The sequence below is a fragment of the Peromyscus californicus genome, unplaced genomic scaffold (assembly GCF_007827085.1).
Source record: "Peromyscus californicus insignis strain IS unplaced genomic scaffold, ASM782708v3 Scaffold_4__1_contigs__length_199733344, whole genome shotgun sequence".
NCBI classification, from domain to species: domain Eukaryota; kingdom Metazoa; phylum Chordata; class Mammalia; order Rodentia; family Cricetidae; genus Peromyscus; species Peromyscus californicus.
The window spans coordinates 19706686-19733752 of NW_026294562.1; the positions used below are offsets into that span (position 1 = coordinate 19706686).

General features: G+C 51.0%; 2 protein-coding genes across 8 annotated transcripts in view; one reads left to right on the forward strand and one right to left on the reverse strand.

The window, feature by feature from the left end:
* Positions 1-241: 241 nt before the first annotated feature.
* Loxl4 (lysyl oxidase like 4) lies at positions 242-19611 on the forward strand. Of its 6 annotated transcripts, none has more exons than XM_052762249.1 (15): positions 253-389; positions 4748-5043; positions 5598-5776; positions 6565-6770; positions 8148-8186; positions 8337-8556; positions 9178-9364; positions 9506-9660; positions 10309-10476; positions 11254-11416; positions 13575-13818; positions 14899-15014; positions 15664-15800; positions 16144-16255; positions 18366-19611. In XM_052762249.1, the coding sequence occupies exons 2-15, from the start codon at positions 4767-4769 to the stop codon at positions 18434-18436; spliced, it is 2274 nt and encodes a 757-aa protein (XP_052618209.1). In that variant the 5' UTR covers positions 253-389; positions 4748-4766; the 3' UTR covers positions 18437-19611. The 6 variants fall into 6 exon arrangements, with proteins under 6 accessions (XP_052618205.1, XP_052618206.1, XP_052618207.1 ...); XM_052762250.1 differs by having other exon boundaries at positions 9181-9364; XM_052762247.1 differs by having other exon boundaries at positions 246-389; positions 16144-19611.
* Positions 19612-19835: 224 nt separating this feature from the next.
* The window catches only part of R3hcc1l (R3H domain and coiled-coil containing 1 like), an 88719-nt gene continuing 81487 nt past the window's right edge, over positions 19836-27067 (reverse strand). For both annotated transcript variants that reach the window (XM_052762251.1, XM_052762252.1), the window contains exon 7: positions 19836-23290. In XM_052762251.1, the coding sequence (XP_052618211.1) occupies positions 23223-23290 (68 nt within the window). In that variant the 3' untranslated portion in view covers positions 19836-23222. The remainder of the gene's footprint in view (positions 23291-27067) is intronic.

The following is a 27067-nucleotide window of genomic DNA, read 5'->3' on the forward strand; positions in this document are numbered from 1 at the left end:
AGGACGCTCTGTGCCACGAGGTCAGTGGGACACAGCCTTGATCTCCCGTTAGACAGAGGAGGAAACTGCGCGTGCATCGGGACTCGCAGACCCGATCATCGCCCCCACAGCGCCTCTCCCGGGACTCCATCAGCCCCCGCGCTCCCCGCAGCGCCCGGGACTTCCCGGCTTGGCCCTGTCCCGAGCTGCGCGCCTGGCTGATGGCCGGCCGGGCGGGCGGGGCGACCGTGCACACAGGCGCGCCCGGGGCGGGGCCTGCGGCCTCCCCGGGGAAGGCCCCGACTGGGGGCGGGAGGCTGGCGGATAAAAAGCCCCCAGGGCGCCCCGAGAGGCCCGTTAGCGCTGCTCGGCTGTGGCGCCGGCCCAGCCTCAACCTCCGGATCCAGCCGGTGAGCTCCAGCTTGACGCGATTTCCCCAGCTTGCCTCTTGCTGTCTGTCCTGTCTCTCGCGGGTGGGCAGGCCTCTGGGAGTTCCGAGGGGCTACGAGGGATGGGGGACCCCATGGACACGTCGGCCTAGCCCCTGTGGGTCACAACCTGCTTCCCCACTGGACAAGTGTCCAAGTTGGGAGAGTTGGTTCCAAGGCTGCATGGGTGGTGCGCCCCGGCCCAAGGAAGTATGTGTGTTAGGTTTCTGAACACTGTGTAAAACCATTTCTCACCCTGCAAGAATGCTAGGGACAGGGTAAAATAGGACCAGATGTCACTCCTGCGATTTGGGTTATTAAGCACTAGGGCAGAGCTGGGCTCCCCCAATTACCCACCCAGAGCTGACTTCTGGAGACGAGGTGGAAGAGGGAATGGAGGCAGAGGGCTTTAAACTCCACCTTCCCCAGCCCTATACAGGTGGCGGCCCATTTTCAGGCTCTGCTTTTCCCATGGCAATAATGTCATGAGGGTACAGGGCCTGGAGCAGGCCTCAGAGAGCTACAAAGGACTAGCAGCGACCCACAGCTGGGGACCCAGCGCAGCTTCCCCGCATTCTTGTAATCCTTGGGGCAATCACCCTTTTCTAGCCCTTCCTACTGGCACAGGTGCTCAGCCTGGAGCTGCCAGGGTCCTGGATCTGCCCCTCTTAGCAGGAAAGGCTGGTACCTACACCAGTGCCCTCACACTTCAGCCTGAGTCATAACCAGCAACAAGCTGTTGTTCCTTCCATTCACCTACCCAGCCCCCCCAACCCCCCTCCAGCATCCTTCACTCTTTGCGGTTTTGAGAGCCGAGCCTGTAGCCAGGCGGCCTGTTTGAATCCCGGCCAGTCCAGCTATTTCATTTCTCTGTGCCTGACCTTTCCATCTGTAAAATGGAGATGCCTATTCAGACATGTTTCTAACGGGCATTCCTATTCTATCCCCCCTCCCACCCTCCAGCTAGTCCCTTCTTCCCTTGAGAAAAGGGACTGCTTCCTTCTCCAAGGGCTAATTCTCAGCCCAGCCCTCCTCCTGCATTCAGTTCTGCAGAAACAAATAGGAAGGTAGGACCCCGGGAGGCCTTACTGGAGGAAGTAGCACTTGAACTGGGTGTTGATGTGTGTGTAGGAGTCTTGAGAGTCTGAGTAGAATGAGCGATGGGAGCAAACACTTGAGCACCTGGAGTGAAGGCTCTGTTTTGGGAATGATGCGAAGAGTTTGGCGTGAGTAAAAGTTATGGGATCCCGGAGTGGGTGGGAAGTATGGGAGGGAACCCCTCTTAGGGTCTGCCTCCTGGTAGCTGGAAAGGAAGGGCATTGCCCTGGCTTAGAGCCCAGGATCTTGCAGCAGAAGATCCCTGTCTTGTGCCTTCTGGGGAGACCTCCTCCATGCTGTGTGGACTTCAGCCACAAGCCCCAAAGCAGAACAGCCCAGCCCATCCATCGGAGACTCCAACAGCGTGTTATACCCTAGGACCACTTCTCGCTTCACAGGTGTGCACAGAAACCTGGACTCCACACGATCACTGATGGTAGTTAGAAGTTCCTTGACTCCTATCAGGAGCAGTGTAGACTCATCTCTCAACTCAGACCCCGTGACTCCAGGCTGTGAGCCCTGTGCCTCCTCTGTGGAGAGAAAATGTTCTCTGGGGTGAACATGTTCTCTTTGGTGTGGCTCCAACCCTGGTGCCCCCCTCCTCAGAGGAGCACAGAGGAGAGAAAGGGACACGGGGAAGCAGCAGAGAGCATTCTGGTCACGACCAGCTAGAAGCCCCCGGGGCCCCTGAGTTGGAGTGTCATCTGGAAGAGTGCAGTAGGGCCAGTGGAAGATGGCAGGGGCCTAGCCTCAGTGTGGGGGAGGGGTCTGACTTCACAGTGTAGGTGGAAGGGACAGGGGTGAGTCTAGGACCCAGTTGGACAGGTGGAGACCAGCAGTTTTGTTGAGCTGTTGGTACTGATGGTCCGCTGCTTCAAGCTGCTCTTCTAAGGGACTGGCTGTGTCCATCCAGTGGACAGTCCTATTGATCTGGTACATGCAGATGTCGCTGTCACCCCCATTTTACAGAAGGGAGATACTGAGGTACAAAGTTGCCTCACTTTACCTAGACTTGTGGGGAGGTGTAATTTGAACCCAGGCAGTCTGACTCCCCAGTCTCAAGACTCATAACTCAAGCCCCATGCCATGGTGCCTCCCACACAGGCAACCATAGAGGGTTTGGAGTGCCTCCTTCACATCTGGCACCATTCTGGGCACTGGGGATACAACAGGAAGTCCTCACTGCCACGGAGTCTCATTTCTCAAGGCCATCTGGTATATTTCTATTCCCTACCATCCAGCCTTGCATTCATCAAGGCCATAGGGTTCAGGGCAGTGCTGGGTCCTGGAGGAATAAGGAGTGACTCTCAGCTGGATACCAACCTTGGGGATTGGAGTAGCAGGGCCTGAGACCTTCTCTACACCGGCTGATGAGTTCCCCCATGAGCAGGACTGCTAGGTAGCTAAGGCTGTCCTTCAACTCTTGACCTCCCTGTCTCCAGCTCCCAAGTGCTGGGATTACACGTTCCCATTCCTGTTTGACCTGCCCACCTTTAGAAGCTTTCCCAGTTCTCTTTCTCTGTGTGTGGTGAGAATAAGTAGTAGTGTTTAATGTCTTCACCTGTCCTAACTGATAATCCCCAAGAGGTCAGCTGTACGGGCACATCCTGGAATCCCGGAGTCAGGAGGCAGAGGCAAGATGGTCCCAAACTCAAGGCTAGCTCTAGCTGTATAAGCAAGATCCTCTGTGTGTTTCTCTCTGTCTCTCTGTCTCTCTGTCTCTCTCTCTCTGTCTCTCTCTGTCTGTGTGTGTGTGTGTGTGTGTGTGTGTGTGTGTGTGTGTGTGTGTGTGTATGTGTGTGTGTGTGTGTGTGTGACTCAGAAGACACAAGTATTGGCAGGGTGTCAATCTTCTCCCTCCACTCCTATAGTGACCCCCAGAGCCAGGGTGGAGGAAACTCAGCAGCAGTGGCCTCAGAGGACTCTAGTAACTGTTCAGACATGGTTCATCTCTGTGCCCTGCCCTACCCTCCAGTCCCAGGACTAAGGCTGCTAAACGCTAAGGGGCCCAGCTTGGCCCTCCCTCTATGTATGTGTCCCTGCCTGAACCCTCCCAGGGTTCCTCATTTCTGACAAGATGAAGGGAACATGCTCTGCTAGGCACACAGGACCCTTGATCATCTGGGACCTGCCTCCCTCTCCCCTTCCCTTTCAAATCTCAAGCAGGGATGGGGGATGGGTACCTGTGCTTTGCTCCTGCATTACTCCTTTTCCTCTTCCTTCTTTTGCCCACCCTGACCTCTCTAAGCTGGACTGTCCCCTTTCCAGCCTGGGAGAACTCTTATACGTCCAACAAGACCAGGTTCAGTGGTCCATTCTCTCTTTTTTTTTTTTTTTTTTGGTTTTTCGAGACAGGGTTTCTCTGTGTAGCTTTGCGCCTTTCCTGGAACTCACTTGGTAGTCCAGGCTGGCCTCGAACTCACAGAGATCCGCCTGGCTCTGCCTCCCGAGTGCTGGGATTAAAGGCGTGCGCCACCACCGCCCGGCCCATTCTCTTTTTTATGTTTGTTTCTTCATTTGGTTAGTTGGTTTTTGAGACAGGGCCTCATGTGGCCCAGGCTGGTCTTGAACTCAACATGTAACTGAGGCTGACCTTGAACACTTGATCCTCCAGCCTCTATCTCCCAAGGGCTGTGATTATAGGTGGGAGCCACCCTGCCCAGATTACACATCTCTTCTTTAAAAGCCTCCCCCAACTCCCCTTCTGTGTGTAGTAAAGGTGAGGAGTATATAATGCTTCACTGCATGTCCCTATACCTGGCTGAACAAGTGGACCAAAGCAAGGTCCGTCCCAAGAGTGTAACCATGCATGGGCCATACAGCGGCATGGGCCTGGGCTGTGGCTGAAGGGACAGGCCACCCAGGCCAGAGGAGACAGCAGATGATATTTGGCTCAACCTCCTCACCTTGGAAATATGGAACTGGGGCCTGGAATTTAAGAGACTTGGCCAGGCCACGCAGCAGTGGTGGAAGGGCCCTGACTCCTCTGAATATTCCTGCCCACCCCAGAATTCCACGCACCTTTTTGCGGGTTGGGGAGTAGCATTTTACCCTTTACTTGGGGTGCCAGGAACATCAGGTGGCCGACAAGCGTGTTACCACTAGGCAGGTGTTTCTGACCTGAGGGTACTCCCGGAGGCTCCAGGAACAGCATTTGGTGAGCAGGCCGCTCTTCCTGCCTACACACTGTTGAGGAGACGAGGTGGGGTGGAGGCGGTGATCACTGTCCATTCCTTCCCCAGGTCTCCTGAAGTCACCGTGATGTGGCCCCCACCAGCCACCTTCTCTCTGTTCCTGCTGCTGCTGCTAGGCCAAGCCCCTCCCTGCAGGCTACAGTCCTCAGGCACCAAGAAGCTCAGGCTGGTGGGTCCAGCGAACAGGCCAGAGGAAGGCCGCCTGGAGGTGCTGCACCAGGGCCAGTGGGGCACTGTGTGTGATGACGACTTCGCGCTCCAGGAGGCTACTGTGGCCTGCCGACAACTGGGCTTTGAGTCAGCCTTGACCTGGGCACACAGTGCCAAGTATGGCCAAGGGGAGGGTGAGTGAGTGACCGTGACACACTGCCCCAGAGGATGCAGAGATGGGAGCCAGCTTTTTTTTCTCTTAGAACTAGGCTCCCTGAGGCTCCAACAGACCTTTCTAGAAGCCCATCCAACCTTTCATGACCAGTTCAAATGGCCTCTTGAAGACCCTTCCTGAGTATAGCTGCAGGTGACCTCTGCTCTGACCTTCCCACTCTCTCTTGGAATGAGATCACCAGCATCACCATCACTAATCTAACTTCTCTGAGCATGGTGATTTACACATAGTGGGTATTTAGGAAGTGACTGATGGATAGAGGGTAGACAGAAGGACAGGTAGGTCTGATCACTAGATCTACCTGCGTAGCCAGAAACAGTTTCTGTGGACCTGTCTCCAAGAGGAAGCAGTGGGCAGGGGTGTGGATACTAAGACCCCCCAGCCCCGAGACTCCCCAGAGAACCAACTCCCTCCTCCTCCTCCCTTGCTCCTCTGTGCTTGACAGTGTAGGGTCCCACCCAGGAGAAGGCTGTCTCTCTCCTCACCCTTCAGCTCATCTCCCCTCCCCCACAGGCCCCATCTGGCTGGACAATGTGCGATGTTTGGGCACCGAGGACACCCTGGACCAGTGTGGATCCAACGGCTGGGGCGTCAGTGACTGCAGACACTCAGAAGATGTTGGGGTGGTATGCCACCCACAGCGCCAGCGTGGCTACCACTCTGAGAAGGTCTCCAATGCCCTCGGGCCCCAGGTGAGGAGGCTGTTCAGGTCCTGTCCTGAGCCGAGGCCTGGACAGGACAGAAAGCCTCCTGCAGGGTGAGCCTGGAGGAAGGAGAAGGAATGAGTAGCACTCGGGCTGAGCAATCCTGACCCCCGATTAATGTAGAATCAGTCAAGGGACCAGACACTAGGCCTGGTGGGAACCTCAGAAGCTGTTCCCCATGGAGGAGGTGGGCGCGGGGCAAGGGGACTGCTTCACCCACAAGGCTTGGCCACAATTGCTGCCTCTTCCCAGCACAAACAACCCCAAGCTAAAAACAGCTCAAGCCAAACAACAGTAATGGGCAGGGCAGGGAGCCGGCTCCCACCCTCTGCTGCCAGGCAGCCTCTGCCTGAGGACAGCTAGGTGGCCCTGGCACACTGGATCTGCAATGGGCCACCATGGTGGGCTCCACACTGGTGTAAGTCACTCGGAGCTAGGGTGGTGGGTCCACAGGATACAGGGGCTGGTCTCAAGCAACTGCTCTTGCCCATTTCAACTCTTTTCTGGGTGGCACAAAGAAGACCCCTCCATGCCCATCGAATATCCCCATCCTCCGAGGGCTCCTTTCCTGACCCCAGTTAGAGCTAGACAAACCAAGACTTCGGCTCACACTTCCCCTGCAGTCTTCGGCAAATGCTTCCTGTTCTCTCGGCCTACCAACGAGGGGCAGGAAGATGGCTCTGAGCCTGGCTTTCTCAGGAAGATCTGCAGTGGCTTACAGGAGACCCAGGACCCTAGGGACATGGCCTATGGTGAGGTGACTCTATGCCTTGCAGGGCCGGCGGCTGGAAGAGGTACGACTCAAACCCATCCTCGCCAGTGCCAAAAGGCACAGCCCAGTGACGGAGGGGGCTGTGGAGGTGCGGTACGAGGGCCACTGGAGGCAGGTGTGTGACCAGGGCTGGACCATGAACAACAGCAGGGTTGTGTGCGGGATGCTGGGCTTTCCCAGCCAGGGACCTGTCAACAGCCACTACTACAGGTAGGAAGGGGCTGGACGTGTGTGTTCGAGCATGAGTGGTGTGAACCTTGAAGGGTTCAGGGAGATTCTGGAGGGACACATTGATGGGGTGGAGGTCTGTGGTAGTGCAGTCCTCACATGTTGGGAACGGAGGAAAACAGACCAACTGGGGACATCTCCTGAACTTGCTGAGTTATGGATCTCTCAAGAAACCTAAGGGTAAGCAAGGAACTTCAAGGCCCCGAGAATCATCTAGAAGTGGTCAGAAAGTCATGCTTGCCAACCCAATGGAAAGAACCGACTGTGGCACACAATGAAAGCAATTGGATGGAAACTGTGTCCCTTGTTCAGGACTTAACTGAAGGTCCTTACATTGTCGCCCATGCAATTGGATGGAAACTGTATCCCTTGTTCAGGATTTAACTGAAGGTCCTTACATTGTCGCCCGCACATATAGACAGAATGCATCCTGGTCTTGGCTCCATCAGGAACTAGCTCTGGTTGGGGTACACATGGCCCTCAACCACCCCTTGGGGGGACTCTGTGCTGTCCAGGGAACTCCTGCTCTGATCCAAGCCAGACTATAATTGGGTTGCATGCAAGCAAGGCCTGGGGTGGGGAATTTGTGTAAAGGAGACATAAAAATACTCTGTCAGAAATGTGGCCAAACTGTCAGAGAAGATTGCGTCAGCTCCACAGACAACCCCCCCCCCCCAGCCCCACAGCTGTGTCAGTGACACCCTCGAGCATTTCTCAAGACAGAGGACTCCCTGGGGGCCTCTGCGTCATCTAGTCTGCCCCACCCCTACTGGGTTGCCACGCTTCATCTATGGGCAGTTGCAAGTCCCTTGCTTCTGGCTTACAGCAGCCTGGTTCTGAATAAAAAGCATGGTGAGCAGCCATATGGCCCCATCCTTGGGGATGATGGGGACATGGCCCCCTGGCTCCCCACCACCTAGTAACAGCAAATCAGGCCCTGTGGACTTACCACCCTTCAGCAGAGCAGCAGCTCTGGTTACAGCCTGCCTGGTTACCCTGCCCCAACCCCCCACCAAGGCTCTTGGCTGCTACTGTTCCCAGGGGATGTTTTCCAGGTGCCTTCTCTCAGAGACCCCCTAAAGGATCCCTTCATCTGGACTGGGAGCCGCAAGAATGAGTTGTTTATTCCGTGGCAGCCCCACCACAGTGGAGACTTTAGAGGGAGAAACAGAGAGGAAAAGAAAAGGGGGGAGGGGGAGGGGGAAGAGAAGGTCTGGGGAAAAGTCTATGAGCTATGATACGAAGTCTCGGGAAAAGTCTATGAGCTATGATACGAAGTCTGCTATAGACTCAGAACTGAGGGATCGGGGCAGGCGATTCCTGCATCCCTCCTCCACCCTATCTGTTTTCTCTACACAGAAAAGTCTGGAATCTGAAGATGAAGGACTCCAAGTCTAGGTGAGGAGTGATATTTTAGAGGGCAGACTTGGGTATGGCATGGAGGGCTTCCCCCTCCTCCTCTGATCCCCTTTTCTCTTCCTCCCTCTTTCTCCCCTGAGCTCCCGCATCCCCATTCAAGCCCACCACCCATATTTCCTTGTCTTCCAGGCTGAACAGCCTGACAAAAAAGAATTCCTTCTGGATTCATCGGGTTGACTGTCTGGGGACAGAGCCCCACCTGGCCAAGTGCCAGGTACAGGTGGCTCCAGGAAGGGGCAAGCTTCGGCCAGCCTGTCCAGGTGGCATGCACGCTGTGGTCAGCTGTGTGGTAGGGCCCCACTTTCACCCCCAGAAGCCGAAGCCCAGGCGCAAGGAGTCCCGTGCAGAGGTAGGTCCCAGAGTACTCTCGACCAACTTGAAAGTGGGGGGGTCCTTCTCAGTGGACCTCTCTCCGCTGCCCAGTGGGTAGCAGAGAGAGGAACCATACTGGTAGGAGGAGCTGGCCTCACAGAATGAAAGAACCTTGGGTTTTTGTTGTTGTTTAAGGAGACCATTTATCATCCCATCCATCACTTAACATAGATAGAAGGCAACTGTGAAAACAGTAATTAAATTGTAGCTGTAGCCCTTTGAGGGTGAAGGTATTGAATCTGAGCCTGGCCTTTTGTTTAAAAAGTAGGTGAGACCCAGGCAGTGGTGGCACACATCATTAATCCCAGCACTCGGGAGGCAGAGGCAGGCAGATCTCTGTGAGTTCGAGGACAGCCAAAGCTACACAGAGAAACCCTGTCTCAAAAAGACACCCCCCCCCTCAAAAATAGTAGGAACCCCCTCCCCACCATGTCACTGAAGAAGCAGAGGTTGAGAAAAGGATAGTTGTGGGAAGTCAAAGGCAGGAATAGAATCTGGGCCTTGGCTCTGGCCTTGAAGCTTGCAGGAGTCCCACCCCGAGTTCCATCCTGGGGGCTCTGCCTCTGGCTGCCCTTCCTGAAGCCAGCTCTCTCTTTAGCAGGAGCTGAAGGTGCGCCTGCGCTCTGGGGCTCAGGTGGGTGAGGGCCGTGTGGAAGTGCTCCTGAACCGCCAGTGGGGCACAGTCTGTGACCACAGGTGGAACCTCATCTCAGCCAGCGTCGTGTGTCGTCAGCTTGGCTTTGGCTCTGCCCGGGAGGCCCTTTTTGGGGCCCAGCTGGGCCAAGGTGAGCAAGGAGGTATGGGGTGTGCAGGACGGTCCAGATGTGCCACGGGCTCTCTTGGCAGCCTAGAACAGAAAGTTCACTCTCCAGGGAGGGCAGGTCACGGGTGTGGTTTACAGAGAAGCCTCACACTCTTCCCTGCAGGCTTAGGACCCATCCACCTGAGTGAGGTACGCTGCAGGGGGTACGAGCGGACCCTCAGTGACTGCCTTGCCCTGGAAGGGTCACAGAATGGTTGTCAACATGCAAATGACGCTGCTGTCAGGTGCAACATCCCTGACATGGGCTTCCAAAATCAGGTGGGTCTAAGTCTGAGTATGCCCTCAGGCAGGTCTGGGGAGCCCCCGGGCACAACCTGGAGCCGGGGGAGGGGTTCAGAAGAACAGCTACTGTTTCTGCCACGGTGGTCCAAGTGCCCTTGGGGCTGGCCTGAAGAACTCTCTTCTGTCACTGGGCCCCACATACAGTCCCACAGACGGCAGAGGGACATGGGGCTTTACCGGTATACACATTGGCCCGCACTCCCAGGTCCTGAGCAAAGTTGAGAAAGACGGAGAATCAAGCCAGGGCCACCAGAGAGCAGTGCTGGGGAGCGGCCCTGGGGACTGTGGGCAAATGGCTGATGTCTTGGGAAATGGTGTTAACTCTCTAACGGGTTGACAGTCAACAAGGTGGCAGATACAGGTGCCCTTGGCAAAGTGAGTCATCACTGACGGTGGGAGATGTTAGGTAAGAGGAAGGCATGGTCCAGGGCAGAAGCCCCTGCCATAGACACTTTCAGTCAGATTTCTCTAGCATGCATGGACATCACACACTAGCTAATGAACTAAGCTCACGACACAGGAGACGGTGGTAGTGGTGTCTGGTGTAGATCATAGCACACTTCTCTGGCAGGCTTCCCAGCCTGTTCTCCTGGCTTCTCCCTTCACACACCTCTGCTATTATAGGTGCGCTTGGCTGGTGGGCGCAACCCCGAAGAGGGAGTGGTGGAGGTGCAGGTGGAGGTGAATGGGGTCCCACGCTGGGGGACTGTATGCAGTGACCACTGGGGGCTCATGGAAGCCATGGTGACCTGCCGACAACTTGGTCTGGGATATGCCAACTTCGCGATCCAGGTGGGTCCCAGTCTGGCTCCTTCTGTGAAGCCTCAGCCTCCTGGGCTGGCAGGACTAAATGTCTGCCAGAGCTCCAGTCTCCTTCATTCAGCAGTTACTGAGTGAGGCTATGGGCTGGTCCAGGCTGGGCGTTGGGGATGGTGTGACAGACAAGGGCACAGCTGAGGGAAGGCTGCTCAGTTGGCCTGCAATCTGTCTTCATCTGTGGGAATCATGAATGGAAGTTAGCCAGATAAGAGGGAAGAAGAATAAACAGCCCGTGGAAAGGCCTGCGGCCAGCAAAAGTTTGACCCAGTTGAGGAAATGAGGGGCCAGGGTTGCAGTGTGCTCTCCAGGGAGAGGGCCGCAGAGTTCAAGGGTAAAGGATGAAGAGGCAGAATCACTGTAGTCAACGGGCCTGCTGGGCGAGGCAAGGGCAGACTTTACTCAGAGGCCTGGGCTCTGCCCTGGCTGGGGTGTGAGGAGCGGCTGGGAATGGGGACACACAAGTAGGAATGAGAGGTCCGACTTGTCCTGCTGCAACAGCAGAGCTGCCTTCTTGGAGATGGACGGGACAGTGCCACAGGCAGCAGGAAACTGCCCCACTGACATAAACTTTAACATCAGAGGGGTCCAAATGTGATATATGGATTGCCCATGAGCTAGGGTTCTCATGAGTAAAGATTTTAAGGCCTATGCTGGACTCTCTGGTGGGGATGGGGTGATGTGGGCATCAGAATGACTTGAATTGCAGTACCTCTGCTCTGACGGGACGATGCTGGCTGGCTGTCTCCCCAGGACACCTGGTACTGGCAGGGGACACCAGAGGCTAAAGAGGTGGTGATGAGCGGAGTCCGCTGCTCGGGCACAGAGCTAGCCCTTCAGCAGTGTCAGAGACACGGGCCTGTGCACTGCTCCCACGGCCCGGGGCGCTTCTCAGCTGGAGTCGCCTGCATGAACAGTGAGTAATGGGACCAGTGGGTGACAGGGTCAGGGAGTGGACACAGCAGCGCCACCATTCTCCAGCTGTGCAGCTGAGCCATCTGTCTTATCCAGATGCAAAGCCTGCCCTGCCCACCTCCCTCATGGAGTTTCTGTGAGAATGAAAATTGAGAAAACGTAAAAGCACAAGAAGCTAACAGGGCTTTTCAATTGGGGATTGTGAACAACATTTTCAGAAGAGTGAAACCGAACAGAAAACGTGGCAGTCCATTCCATTTAGTAAGGGTAATGGTTTTTCTAGGAACTGTGTGTGCGCCGAGTTACAACATAAAGTGAATTTACTGTTGTTTGTAGGAAGTACTTTGAAATACACTGTAGAGGATACACAAATGTGAGGGACACCAGAGCCGAAGGCCGAGCTGTGGGTTCCCTTCCAAGCTGTGGCGTTTACCCAGCAGGCTTGAGGACAAGACCATTCTGTGGCAAGAGTTTGCCCCATAGACCCAGATTCTCAGGGTAGCAGCATCTGTTTGACATTGACCAACAAGGCCGGAGCCAAGATAATTACATCCAGTCCAAAGGCTGCAGGCTGGCACCAACCCCGGAAGCCACTTGACCTTCTTCCTAGACACGCTCCCAAGACATCCTAACCTGTCAGTGAGCCCTCTGTGTGGCACCCTTGGGAGAGCCCTGGGCCCACCCTTCTCACCGTCCCCTGAAAGAGATGGGATGCCAGTGGCGCCCTCTGCACCCAGGCCTCACAGCATGCTGGTTACCTGCTCTCAGTCCCCCTGCTTGGCCGCCTTGGACTGTCCCTTTAACTACCTCCAGGGCAGCTGTCCTCTTGAGCACATCTGGACTAGCAGCTTGTACTTACCCCCACCCCCGGCTTTTCTCACATCTTTTTGTTTGCTTTCCCCCCACTCCCTCTGAAAGCTGCCTTTCCTTCAGGAGCTCAGGTCTGTCAGTGGCCGTCTCCCAGCTTTCTCTAACATAAGCCACAGGACTTTCAATAGGCACCGCGTAGCATAGCACTCCAAGCCCAGCCAGAGAAACAAGCCAGTGTTCCCATCCACTCTGGTCAGCACAGAGCCTCACCTCAGGTGCCTCTGCCCCGATACCTAACCCCAAACCTGTGAGAAAGGCCACTTTTCTCCTTTGAGTTTACATGGTAACAGCAATGGCTCACTCCACGCCAGTATTGACACCTGAAGGACAGCGGCGGTAGAACCTCAGAAGAGAGCCCTTTAGTGAGGGAAGAGGCTGAGCCGACTAGCGAGACGAGGCACACTGGAGTTTTAAAAAATTAGTTATTATTGTTGTGTGTGTATGTATGTAACTTCTGGGAGTCAGTTCTCTCCTTCCACTTGGAATACAAGGATTGAACTCAGGTCGCCCGGCTTGCACGGCATGCACTTTTACTGGCTGAACCATCTTGCTGACCTCAGGCTGGACTTTTGCATGCAGAGAGGCACTGGAGATACCCTGATGCCTGAGAAACACGATGCATGGGGACACCTGTGGAAGTGGTTAGGCTAGAGTGGACCACCTAGAGGGAGCACAGAGCACACCTCGGCAGCCTGAACAGCACAGTTGAGGGGCAGGCTCCAGGATCACCTCCTTCATTTTCCAATCTGGTCCTCTCACTCCAGCCCAAGAGACACTGAGAGACTGAGGCCCAGGGACTTGGCTGAAACAACCGAGTGAGGTATCAGTAAAGCCTTTGAAAGGCTTTTACCCTCTAAGCTACTTGAAATCACTTTGTAAGATTAAAAAAGATGTAATAGCTTACATTCATTTCCTGTTTACTGCAGGACAATGTTCTAAGCACATTACAGATACCACCTACTAATATCACCAATGACTCCCACCTTGTAGATGACGAACACGAGACACACAAGCATTAAGCAGTCACAGAGCTGGTAAATGGTACAGTCAGAAGCTCAGGCAATAATGAATGCTGGCTCCAAAGCAGCAAGCTTAACCATGGCAATGGAGCGGCTCCCAGGTCACAGGGATGGGCTGCTCTCCTTAGCATCAGAACTCACACCTTCTGACTCAGCTGCCCTGGCTCCTGCGCTCCTTCCGGAGTCTGCGGCGGCGAGTCTGCGCTCACGCTGGAGAGCAGGCTCTGCTGCCCTCCCACTGTGCCTTCCACCTTGCCCTCTGCCACCCAGCTGCTCCAGACCTTGTGATGAATGCCCAGCTGGTACAAGAGACGGCCTACTTGGAGGACCGTCCACTCAGCATGCTGTATTGTGCCCACGAGGAAAACTGCCTCTCGAAGTCTGCTGACCACATGGACTGGCCCTACGGACACCGGCGCTTGCTGCGCTTCTCCTCACAGATCTACAACCTTGGCCGGGCCGACTTCCGTCCCAAGGCTGGACGCCACAGCTGGATTTGGCACCAGTGCCACAGGTTAGTTCCTGCCCACACTTGGCTCTAGAGAGTGAGGGACAAAAATAGAGTCCAGGGATAAACAGTTTGGTTTTCCCTGGCCTCAGGTAAAGTCCCGGTAAGTCTGCCTTTCTAGCCACCTGGCTGGCCTTACCCTAGGAGACAAGGGGATCCCTGGAGCATCTACCTGCCCCCACACCCTCACATCTCCCTTGGATGTAACCACATGGATGGTGCTTATGGGACCGGTTGCCCAGAGCAATATTCCAAAGAGATGTGATTGCCAGCAGGTGGTCTCTGCTAGCATGGTATGACACACATCTTCCATATTAGACCTCAGGTGGCCCCGGTCTTCAGAAGCCAAGTTAAGTGGGGACCCCAGAAACCTGGAGACCCAAAATAAGATGCTTGCTCTGCAGAAAGGTTGGCAGGTTCCTGTAGTAACAAGGAAAAGCCTCAAAGGAATAGCAGGGAACAGTCTGGTACAGAAGGAAATAATAAGCATCCTTTCTTATAAGGACGCTCCATACCAGAAAGAGGAGAGGTAATGCCTGTGACAGAGGCAGAGTGGAAGGGATTTGTACTATTTTCTTTCAAGACATAGCTGTGTGTAGGAAGGCTGAGAGGCCTGGGCAGCGATTTGGGGACTTGGCCTTGCCTGAGTTAATAAGCACCTTTTCCTGTAGCATGCACAGGGCTGTCATTGCCACTGGACTGGAAAATATGGTAGCAATTTGGTCCCAGGTTGACGGAGTACTCTCTCCCCATCTTCTTCACTACGAGGCCACCTCTGGGCTAATGCTCCCCACCTTGGACCCTGCAGCCAAGGTCCCAGCCTTCTGAAGGCTGCCAGGAGCAGTTTGTACCTCTTTTACCTGAATTAAGACTCCGGGTAAAGGAGACAGTCGTGCCTTGCTGCCTGACGGGAATGCCAGCAGAGAAGTCTGTGAGCAGGCTAATCTTGAGTTTGGGAAGAAGGGCACTGCCCTGCTATTACAACTTCCCTCCTTGGGTAATGGCGGGGCCTCAACCTTCCCTGCTAACCTCTCCAGGTGACCCACTCCTGTTGCTGTGGGGCTGACAGCTCTGCTTCTTCCTCAGGCACTACCACAGCATCGAAGTCTTCACCCATTATGACCTGCTCACACTCAATGGCTCCAAAGTGGCCGAGGGGCACAAGGCCAGCTTCTGTCTAGAAGACACTAACTGCCCCACAGGTTTGTGAGTTTCTATTCACATAGCCTCCTAGTGCACTCTCAACAGATCTCAAGTACCTTTGGGGTCAAGCTCCTCTCTTTCCTGGTCAACAGCCCATACTCCTGAAGAATCTAGCTTGGCAGTAGCACTCAAGGGCAATTCAAAAACTTCCATTTCTGCCTTCTGAAACCTTCAGTGGAAAGCTCTCATTTCCTCTCAATCCCCAGCACTCTCTACCACCTTAAAGAGGCTTAATACTTCCAGCAGCTCTTGGAGGGCAGGGAATGTGCTCCTACTTGTACCCCCAGTCCGATCCCTTACTGATGTAACCAGGTGAACCAGACCTTCTGAGGGCTGAGGGACAGAATCAGCACCAGAGGGCTAGAATCCCCACCACACTTCTTAGACCAACAGGGATTTTTACTAGTGCATCCAAAATATCACTGTCCTTGTCACAGATGTAGTTTGCCCATGCCAAATTCAGTCAGCATGAATCCTCTATTTGGGCAAGTCACTTAACTGAACCATAGGCCCCAAACTCATGTGCTGGGCAGAACAGAGCTGCTAAAGCCAGTTTGAAGACTAACTGCTGAAGCCTATGAAGGACCACACAGTGCCCGGTCACAATGCCTTCTTGATGCCATGGTAACTGTGTACTCTCCTTTACAGGAGTGCAGCGGCGTTATGCGTGTGCCAACTTTGGGGAACAGGGGGTGGCTGTAGGTTGCTGGGACACGTACCGCCATGACATCGATTGCCAGTGGGTGGATATCACAGATGTTCGGCCAGGGGACTATATCTTCCAGGTAAGGACGATTTCCAGCAGTTACAGATGATCTGGGGTCAGAGGAAGGTGATTTCCCACTGGATCCAGGAGCCCTAACCCTTTTAGGAGCTGTGTGGTAGGGGAAGAGCCCTCACAGGGATCCCACAGCTCTGGGCTTGAGTCCCTAGTCAGTGGACACTGGGCAGTTCCTAGTCTTCATCTGTGAAAAAGCACGCTGATGTGTACTTCCTGGGGTGACTAAGGATCAGCAAATCAGGGCACAGAAAGACCACTTTGTAAAATACTAGGTGAGGTGTAAAGAACTCTACATGTCAACTCACTCGGAAACCACACCGCCCACTTGGTTGTCCCCTTCACTGCAGGTGGTCGTGAACCCCACAAACGATGTGGCAGAGTCAGATTTCTCCAACAACATGTTGCGCTGCCGCTGCAAGTATGATGGGCAGCGAGTCTGGCTGCACAACTGCCATACAGGTAACTCAGCCATGGTGACAACAGCCTTACATAGGATGGAGCTGGAAACTTTAAAGGTGCACCCAGGTGTGACTTGTAGGTATGGACAGATGGCTATGGATGGAGGACATTGGTCAGACCATCAACCTCACCACCCAGCAACTACACTCCATTATGAATTAATTTCCATTCTCTCAAAATCTTTCCTGTCCTCTCAAGCCACATCAAGATTTTCTTTTCCTGGCTGGGTGTAGTAGTGTATGCCTTTTAAAATGCTTTTCCTGTCCATACTTGTCCCTTTTCCTGTAGTGTTCCTGAACTGCCTTCTCAGGAAGTTCCCCTTGGTCTCTCCTGTCACCTCCAGTTATAAACAGGGCAGAGAGAACTGTAGTGTCTGAGAGGCAGTGGAAGGGGGCAGTTGCCTTTTGTACAGAATCCCTCCATCTTACAGCTGAACAGTGCCTACGGGGGTCTGTGTAAGGGTAAGGTGCAGGGCTGAGCTGGCCTTCTTGTCAATGTGTCTGACAGCAGGATACAGGAACTCAGTGCAGTCGAGGGTGGACAGGCACACAGATCCCCCTAACCTGGTGAGTCCCCCAAAAGGGTATAAAGTAAATGGGGAGCAAGCAGAAGCCTGGAGCTGGATGAGATCAGGAAGTGGTATTGGAGTGGGGTTCTGGAAGTGGGGGAGCTACAGAAGACGAGCATTCTGTGTGCCTGCCTTCTAAACTAGCCGCACCGCTCTAACCCAAGACAGGAAGTCTCACCCCGAGGGGTCTCTCCTTTACTATTTTTAAAGGTTTATTTTTAATGATGTGTGTGTGAAGGTAAGTGCACAGGTGTCAAGTGTCCCTGGAGCCCGAGGCCCTGGACTCCCCTGGAATGGAGTTACAGGCCACTGAAGCCCTGCCACTAGTGCATGCTGGGAGCCAGAGTCAGGAGCTCGAGAGCAGTGCATACACTTAACTGCTGGGCCATCCCTCCAGCTACAGATTTTTTAATTAAAATTTTTTGTTTGAAACAGTCTGGTATACAGTTCAGGCTGGCCTTGAACTTGGGGCACCCTCTGCCTCAGCCTCCTGGAGAAAGGCATGTTTCACTTTGCCTGGGTAGTTTTCTTTTACAGAAACAGACTACGAGCTTCCAGATCACTGAGGTGTTCTTCAGGGAGGGGTTACTGGAGGCTGTGTTGTGACAGAAAGGCAATCCTGGGGATCCCAAGGCCCTGGGGTTTGAGTCCTGATTCAGCGACACTGAACCAGCAATTTCTGGTTTCCACCTGAAACAGGGACACTGATGCCTCCATCCCATGGGCTTCTAGGAACCACTGACAAATTCCAGTCAAGGAACAAAGTTTGTTTTTAAATTTCTTCTGCGGTCCTGAGTTCACTAGGCAGGCACCCCATCACTGAGCTACATCCCTAGCCTCGTTTGTTTTAAAAGTAACTCTGCCAACAAATCGGGGAGAATGAGAGGGAGCATCTAAGCTTCCCATCTGGGTAACTGAGCAGACTTTGCTGACTCTGAACAAGAACGTGAGAGGAATTGGGACTGTGCACACAGAGCCTCCATATGCAGACTGCTAGGGACCCAGGGCAGTGACAAGAACAGACAAGCAATGCCAGAAGGCAGAGCCCACTAGAGTCCTCACACAAGTGTGAGGGCTAACTGCAATGCACCTCAACTTATATGACAAAAGCACAGAGAGGCCCAGAAAACAAGGGACACTGAGCCCAGAGATAAAAGGAATGGAAAACTACTGTCCCAGGTGAGCTTGCAGGGGGAAGGGCATCTGCAAGCCAGGCGACAGCTAGTGCCATGGAGGAGGGTGATGCTGGTTGGAGCTGCAGTCACAGACAGTCCCTGCCACTGCAGAGCCACAGCAGAAGACATGACTGGCCTCTCCTTCCACTCCCAACCCCTTGCTGCTGTTGAGTTACCAGGTAGAAACCAGGGGACAAGGCAAGTAGGGTGGCCAGTCCCCAGGGCACAGAATGAACCTAGAGAGGGAGCAAAGAACTAGCATAGCCCTTTCCACTCAGTAGACTGACTGTGTCTGTGCCTATGACTGCCCTGATGGAAAGGGGCTGTAGGGGTTTGACTACTTAAGCTATTTCCCTTTGGCCCACAGGAGATTCCTACCGACCCAATGCAGAGCTCTCCCTAGAGCAGGAACAGCGACTCAGGAACAACCTGATCTGAAGCCATTGCTGCACACTCCCAGCTATGCTTACACACCAGATACCTCAGTTTATTGGAGCCATGCCCTTCACAGAGCCCTGACTCACAGGACAAGGGGCCAGTGACAAGGAGCACCAAGAACCTGCTCAGGAAGCCTTTTGATGGCCAATCACCACCTGGATGGCAGCACTCTCAGGGTGGCTCTGGACCTCTTCCAAGTGCCTATGGCCTATACAGCATGGCTCTGGCCAGCTAAGCCTTCTCTTCCTTAAGGAGACTCAATCGATCTTAAAATTTGATGCACAGTTCCCAGTTTCAGGAGCTCTAAGTTCCTTGGGATGAACTGTGGCCAAGGCCCCCTCTAAGTGGTGCTTTGTAAACGTTTTGGAGGAGCAGAGGACCGAGGACCAAAGAACACAGGAAGTGGAGTCAGTTCTCCGTTACAAGCTCTGTGCAAAATAACCATGTCAAAGTCACAGCTGGCAGAGAAGTTGGTGACTGCAGTCCCTCACCTTATCCCCACTCAGAACCCATGTCTCACCCTCTGAAGCCTCTCCTTCATTCTGTCACACACAGAGGTGTTTCTAATACCTCTGAACCCTCAGGCCTCCCTCCATTTCTGGATGGATCAGCATCCCTGATTACTGGGACTGGGGTGGGAGGCAAGTTTCACAGAAGTAGCAAGACAGAGCCTTTCCTGCAGAGTAGCAAGAGATCAAGAGGACAGCTGAGGTCACATAAACTCAGTCTGTTAGGATCTCTGCCAAAAGAGACAACAGTATGTCCCACATCTGGCAGGCAGTCCAGTCTCTTTTAGAATCACCCACATTGCAGGGTTAGCCTAAACTTTAGATTTCACCAAGGCTACTTCACCTTAAACAAACTTCTGCAACTGGGAAGAAGCTGGCCAATCAAGTCACTCTGCAGGAACAAGAAGACAGGTCTGGGAGAGTTAGGGAAAGAAGACTGGGGAAACCAGAAGTGAGAAAGAACACTTCATCAAGGACCAAGCCTGGGAAAGGCCACTATTTGTGTGTGAGGTGGCTGTGCTCCGTTCCTGCTCAGGTGATGTAAGACCCCAGGGTCTTCTTGGGTGTGTCTGGACATTTTCTCCAATGACATGAGCACCGATGATCCTTCTAGGTCTTTATAATACCAATAAAGTTTGCTCACTACGGACTGCTACAAAGACCAGACCAGCAGTGCTTCTGTAGCTTCAGCACACAGCACTCACTCCACCCTCGTCCCTCCAGAGCTGGCCGAGGATGCACAAAACAGATTCCTTGGGACAGCCCACCCCAGTCTGTTTCTCCAGTCAGATACCAACCTGCTTTACAATTACCCTCCCGAGGCTCAACACTCAAACTAGGGTCAGAAAGGTTGAGGGGTGATGGGGAGGAGTGAGAAAGTACAATCCAAAGACCGTAAACTTTTATAATAGAGGCTACAAAACAAATGAATGGTACAGACAGAGCTGATTTACAGTACTCACCTCCCCGCAATACACAAGCTACCCCGCTAGTGAAAAGGGACATGTTTTGGGGGTATCTTCTGTGAGTACAAAGTGCCTTTTTCTATTTCCTCCATTCCCTCATCTCCTTCATTTGGCACAGGAAGCCTACTTTGGTGTAGCAGTTTAGGTAAACAAGGGAAGGACTGATTTCCTGTTGGATCCAGCAAACAGTGACAACATTATACTCATACATGAAGCTAATGGTCTGCGAAAGAATGTGCAGTTAGCTAGGGGGTTGGGGTGGGAGTGGTGACTGATGACTAGATTTGGGCAGGGAGCTTACCCTCAGGTTCTTGTTAGATCTAGTTTCCAAGAGGCCATAAAAGCAGGTCAGGCGGACAGTAACCGGCAGCACGGGTCTCAGCCTCCCTGCCCACATCACACAGGTGGTAGGTCAGCCAGTTCTAATTCCTGGAAAAAGCTACACAAGGGCTGTGCTGTTAAACTTCTGAGTTGAAAGAGAACGACACGGGAAGACTGGTGGCTGGTATGACTTATAACTAGATGAGGAATGTTAACAGAATACCAACCACCAAATTCCAGACAGAACCAAAACCTCAGAAGACGTTCACCTTGGCACTGTATGGCCTCAGGTAAACTGTCCCTGAGGTGCTAGGAAGCTCCCTCCTCAGAAAGTAACCTCCCAATGCTACAAGGGTCTTCACGCTATGAAGAGAAAACTAGACTCTGTAGGAAATGTAACTTTCTACTACAGATTTTACGTAACTCTGAGATTTACATGTTCACCATACACAAAACATGTACACACAGCATAAAACATGAGATGTCACTCCCAACAGCTAATATTTCTTTTATAGCAGCCACATCATTTAAGCAGCTCTTATTTTAGAGAGGTCTGGTCCATGAGACAGTGGCAACCACACACTGTTCATTCCTCTGACAAAAGTTCAGCTTAGACATAACAAAGGATTTGCTCCTACGTGGACGAGCTCAAGGCAGTCTGTATTGGGCCAGGACTTCTTACCACTGGCCAATACACAGCAAGCCCAACTACTGGAATAATGTCAGCAAAAAGCACATTTTCAATTAGAAGTAAAAGAGCAATACACCATAACTTTCAAATGCTAAGTTAAAGAATTTATTCTCTGAGATGAATTATAAGAATAACCCTGAGAGTTAAGCTGATCATCAGATGGAAGATATGTTGCTAGAACACTTAATGAGAAAAAAATTTGTTTTGGAAATGATGAGACTTATTTAAAAACTGAGTAATAATATGGGGCTGTACATTATCATGAATAATGCCTTTAAAGGGCACTAAACAGTTAACAAGGAGTACTTTCACAGACAAGTGACAAGAGAAGTCATTTTGTTTGTTTGATTCTCAAGATCATTCCTAGTCTTCAAAAATCCAAACACGGCCCGGGAGTACAGCTCAGAGGTAGAGTGCTGTCCCATCCAGCACATGTGTGGCTATAGGTCTGCTATCTAACACGGGGCAGGCTGCCAAAACAATGAAGTACACCTCTCAGTATAAAGCAATGCTGGGGCTGGAGTGATGGCTCAGCAGTCAAGATCCTGGCTCTTTCAGAGGATCCAGGTACAATGCCTGGCATCCACATGGTGGTTCATGATCACCTGGAATTCCAGGTCCAGATCTGACACACTCTTCTGGCCTCCAGTTACCAGGCATTCACAGACTCAGGCAAAACACCGACACACATAAAATTAATAATAATAATAATAATAATAATAATAACAACAACAAAAGCCAATGCTAGAATCCTCGGCATTTTCTTTCAATGCACCCACTGTTCAAACAGACCTACCGATATTAGAGAAGTCTGTTCTATGAAGACAGAGAACAAACCCACACATGTACAGGCCAAAGCCTCCAGTGGAAAGAGAGGATCAAGAAAACAGCACAGTTCCCCACATATGGGATGGAGGCACTCACAGAATAGGGCCACTGGAAAGGAAATCTGCAACGAGAGACAATCTGAAGAACTGCGACAGGGCTCCAAGACTGGACTAGCAACAGACAGATCGAGACTCAGACCCCAGGCCAGTGTCACCCAGAGGACCATGTTCGAGACAAAGCTAATAATCCACCACTGTCATGGCATCGATAGAGGAGGCTTCCACCCTAGATGAAAGCACAATGTGAGACCACTTCCTGCCTCCTCAGCACCGTCAAGACTAGCACCTTCCACTTCTTCAGCACAGAACTACTTCCCAAACAACGAGGAAGGCAGATGTGAGACAGAGAGGCCTGATCTGGTGGCTCTGACCTGTCCACGTCCTTTTGGGACCTGCTCACTGGAGGTGTTTATTTCATGCTGGCAGCTCATCGCTCTACTGGATGATCTGGTGCTGTTTGCCAAATGCCGTGGACAGCTACGGAAAAGGCAAGAAAACTGCATCAGGAGGTCAAGGCTGCCACACAGGAATACCAGGGCAGTCACTCAGCGAGTATACTCCGGGGGGTTGATAAAGCAGCACCTGTTTAAACCGTGCATGGCATCAGAGACATCAAGATTACAGAGTTCATCTACGGGCTCTTCTTTGTTTTTTCTGCTTTCGCTGTGGTTGGGTTGGGGGGGGGGGCAAAACTTATAAACACCAAAGTGATTATATTATAAAATAGCCTTTAATCTCTCCCTCTCACAACGTATTACTGCTTAAATTGGAGCTGGCACTCAGCGCCCTAGGACTGGCTTACTGCGAGGAAGGAAGGGGGAAGACCCCTGGCTTCTGTGCAGCTGGAGCAGTACCAGGTACCAAGTTTAGTACAAACTCAGGGGTCCAAACAGCCACGTGTGCTGCACTTCCCTGGCTTTAGAGTTCTGGAGCCGGCAGTGTAGACGTTACCTGCCGAGTACACCAGGCCCTTCTGTCTCTATGAAGGCTTCCCACCACCCGCTCTGCTGGTCTCAACTTGGTGAAGTACTAAGGAATACCCTGCCCTGTGGGCCTCCACCTTCTGTCACTGCAGGCTCGGAATCCTCTGTTCTGCTTTGCACTCGCTTTAGACTCCGTGGAAGTGTGACCCACACTAACATGACCTCTTCTCCCCAGAGGACTCTTGGAAGCCACTTCCTCCATTTTTCTTCTCTCTTGACGGTGCCTTTTAACATCTACCATAGGAGGGCAGTTCTGAACACAGGGGTGAGGATAGGACTCCTTGTTCTTGCTATACCCTCCAGTCTTTTGTCTTGTTCACGTTTTCTTTAACATGCTCATGTGCATGTACACGGCTCTGGAAGGATCCTCTTGTCTCAAGAATATGAAAACACTTCCTAATTCATAGATTCGCCCTTTTGTAAGTGATGTTCAAACTGCAGATTGGCCTCTGCCTTCCCAGATGTCTTCCCGTTGCTTGGCTTCCAACCGTTTTCTTTCTGTAAATAAAAGTCGATGTTAATCATATGATTATATATTTCACACAGCCAGTGAGTCTCCTTTAATCAAATTACAAGACAAACTTTATTTATGAGACAGGTAGGCTTCCTGATCAGCCCACCTGAGTCCAAAGGTTACTATCTTTTTAACTTTCCAAGTGCTTTATAGAATTGATACTACTCTAAGACATTTTTATTCTTTTGTTTTTCCTCTCTCTGCCTCTTGCCCCATTTTCTTTTCTTCTTCTTCTTTTTTGTCACACTGAAGACAAAGCTCAAGGCTCCACACGTTAAACACACACTGGACCACTAAGCTTTGGCCCCAGGATAACTGTGCTGCTTAGTTCCTGTGACTCTGACACAAGCTTAGGTCATCTGGGAAGAGGGACCCTTAACTGAGAAAATGCCTCATCACACTGCCCTGTAGGCAAGTCTGTGGGGCATTTTCTTGATCAGGGATTGATAAAGGAGAGCTCAGACCACTGTGGGTGGTGCCACCCCTGAGCAAGCCAGGAGGAGCAAGTCAGTTGGCAGCATTCTTCCATGGCTTCTGCTTTAGTTCCTGCCCTGAGTTCTTGCCCAGACTTCCCTCAGTGATAAATTATGACCTGGGAGTTACAGGATGGAATAAACCCTTCCTTCCCCAAGTTGGTTTTGGTCAGACTGTATCAAAGCCAAACTAGGAGGCCAAACTAGGAGGTCCACTGTAAACTGCCCCCCCCAGCATTTTATAGTATGTATGTTCATTTGTGTGCACGCCACAATGACATGTGGAGGTAAGAGGACAACTTGTGGGAGTCAGCTCTCTCCTACAAGGTGGGCTCTGAAGACCGAACTCGGGTCATTAGGCTTAGTGACAAGTGTCTTAACACAGTGAGCCAATAAGCACCTTTACACAATGGGCCATTTCCCCAGACCCCCACTGGATGGTTTCTGAATAATAAGTAAAGATTTGGAAAATAAAATCAATTAAGCTATACTGATAAGTCAGAACCTAGTAGGACTCAGCTGCTAGTCTTGCTAGTAGGTGCTTAAGTCTACTTTTCAGGTGCATTTGAACTTTCAAACAATTGCCCCTAATTCCTTGTGTACTGAACTTTTTTTTAACATTTCAATAGGGATTGAGAATGTTTTATTTATTTTTGTGTACATAAGTGTTTTGTCTGCTTCTGTGTCTGTGTACCACCTGCATGCCTAGTGACTTTGGAGGCCCGAAGAAAATGTTAGGTTCCCTGAAACTAGAGTTACAAATAGTTCTGAGCCATGATATGGTGCTAGGAATTAAACCCATGTCCTCTGGAAGAGCTGGGTACTGGGAATCTGAGCCAGGTCCTTGGAAGAATAGCTAGTGCTCTTAATCATTGAGCCACCAATATGTTTTAATCTTCCAAACTGCTCAAATGGCAGCAGCATCCCGTGGGTTTCACTATTTCCCTACTGAAAGTTTAATGAGAAACAATTCAGAGGCAAACTTGTGCCAGTATTTCGCAGAGCACTTTAGGAATGAGAAATGTTCTAGAGCAGTGGTTCTCAACCTTCCTAATGCTGTGACCCTTTAATACAGTTTCTCATGCTGTGGTGATCCCAACCATAAAAGTATTTTCACTACCTCTTCATAATCGTAATTTTGCTTCTGTTATGAATCATAATCTAAAAATAGTTTCTTATGTACATGATACTGGTTCTAAATTCATGGCTGACAGCCATTCACCTTAATACTAGAAAATGCATACCATAAGTCTTAATTAACTGCTTCTTTTTAGGAGTTCTTGTTCCAGATTGACAACGTCTATAAAAGATCCCTCAAGTCATAAACCAGGTGGATTATAGAAATCAAAGTGAGTTTAGAATCAACACCTGCTATTTCAACCTATGTTCAAATCAGCAAAATCACTTACAAAATCTCTGAATTATACTTGACTATACTTCAAGGGAAAGAAGTTGGTTGGGAAACTGACTGACACGTGGGAATGTGAGATAGAGAAATTCCTTGCTATTTGGGCACCATCTTGTGGCATCATCTGAATATAGCAGCAAAGTTACATGAGGCAAACAATGAGGATCAACAAATTGTGAGCTGAAGGCTGACTGATGTTAGGACTCAGCTGCAGAGCAGGCAGGCTTGAGTTGGCTGAGGTTCTTCATGAGCACTGCCAAGGATAATGGGCTTATCCAAAGGATGCCAGGATTTCTTAGGGAAGTAGTATAGTTTTGAGTCTTAAAAAGAGACAAGTTAGGTAAGATTTAAATACAAAGTAGTCTTGGATGAAATTAGTCAAAGACTCGTTGTGAATTCCAAGGAAAAACAAAGAAACCAGGAAAATGAGTTACTAGAACTCACAAATTTCATTAAGATAGGAAACAAATCAGAAATATTATCCATAAACAATAGAAAGATATGACCAACCTATATAATTCATGAGTCCAAAATCAAAACAGCTCTGAAAACAAACTTTTCATTTTTATCTTAAAGTTTGGGCCAAAATTCATTGCTGGTGGCAAATCTAACCAGATACGAGGCCCCCTGGCTTACTAATGTGACTCGTCACACACTTTGCTTAAGACACATCAGTGAGAATGTGTTTGCTTTCAGTATTACAAAACATATTACAGAATCCGTGTCATCTTTGTAAAGTCCGCAAAGTTCACAGTTTTGAAAAGTAAGTCTAGTGTTAAATGCTTGCTAACAAAAAACTCCCCAACTCTTGGAGTGTACGTGTGTGTGTGTGTGCGTGTGTAAATTCTTGTGGTAAAGCATGAAACACTAGTAAGAGCAGGAAAACAAACTGTGAAGCACAAAGAAATAGTGCAAACACAAAACACAAAGTATATGAAACAGAGGAATATGGTCAAATGGGACTTGGTTTTTTTTTTTTTTTTTTTTTTTTTTTTTTGGTTTTTCGAGACAGGGTTTCTCTGTGTAGCTTTGTGCCTTTCCTGGAACTCACCTGGTAGCCCAGGCTGGCCTCGAACTCACAGAGATCCGCCTGGCTCTGCCTCCCGAGCGCTGGGATTAAAGGCGTGCGCCACCACCGCCCGGCCCCAAATGGGACTTGTAAGTAATTCCCTGCTCTGATAGGGAACAGAATCGGAGAGCCTGAGTAACTTGGCTAATGAAAATAATCAGGAAAAACTGAGGCTGAAACCCAGATCCTTATTAAGCAGCATACTTTTTACTATCCTGACATCGGAAAATACCAAAAAGGAAAAGCATGTGAAAAAATTAAATGAAAGAAACATGTTCCTTTATCAAAACAAGACATTAATTAGATGATTGGCTGCACGAAAAAGCCGTCATTAACACTGCCTTTATAAAAATAAAACAAAAAAACAACTGACTAAACAGCCCACAGCAGCTGAGAGAGCAAGGAACTAAGAGAGACTAGAACATCAGAAGAGAATGATTAACCTGAAACATTTACATAAACTGGCCCTGAAGACTTCTCTCCCCACTATGCAAAGTAAATGGACAGAAATGCCTATTGAACAAGCTGATTTTAATGAGGGAAGGTTCTGCTTCTCACTGAGGGAGGAGAAGTGTTGACGACTGGAAAGGGAACACTCTAAGGTCATGCTTTATTTGACAAGAAAAGGGAAGGAAAGGGAAGGGTTGCGAATTCAAGACTTTCAAAATCTCCTTGGACACTTTAAAAATGAGCACAAAATCCACTTGTAGCCACCTACAGAGTAATAATCAGCAAGCTTTGTGAAGAACAAGCCTGGGCAAATTTAATTGCCTTCCTTTATTCCCTGACAGACTTGGTAGATCAAGGAGAA

What these genes read in the sequence shown, in the direction of transcription:
- Loxl4 (XM_052762245.1), top strand. Translation starts at nt 4,767, where the DNA reads ATGTGGCCCCCACCAGCCACCTTCTCTCTGTTCCTGCTGCTGCTGCTA. An exon ending in GCAAGGAGTCCCGTGCAGAG is followed by an intron (nt 8,557 to 9,177) that starts GTAGGTCCCAGA and finishes CTCTCTCTTTAG; the next exon opens with CAGGAGCTGAAGGTGCGCCT. An exon ending in ATGCCAACTTCGCGATCCAG is followed by an intron (nt 10,477 to 11,253) that starts GTGGGTCCCAGT and finishes CTGTCTCCCCAG; the next exon opens with GACACCTGGTACTGGCAGGG.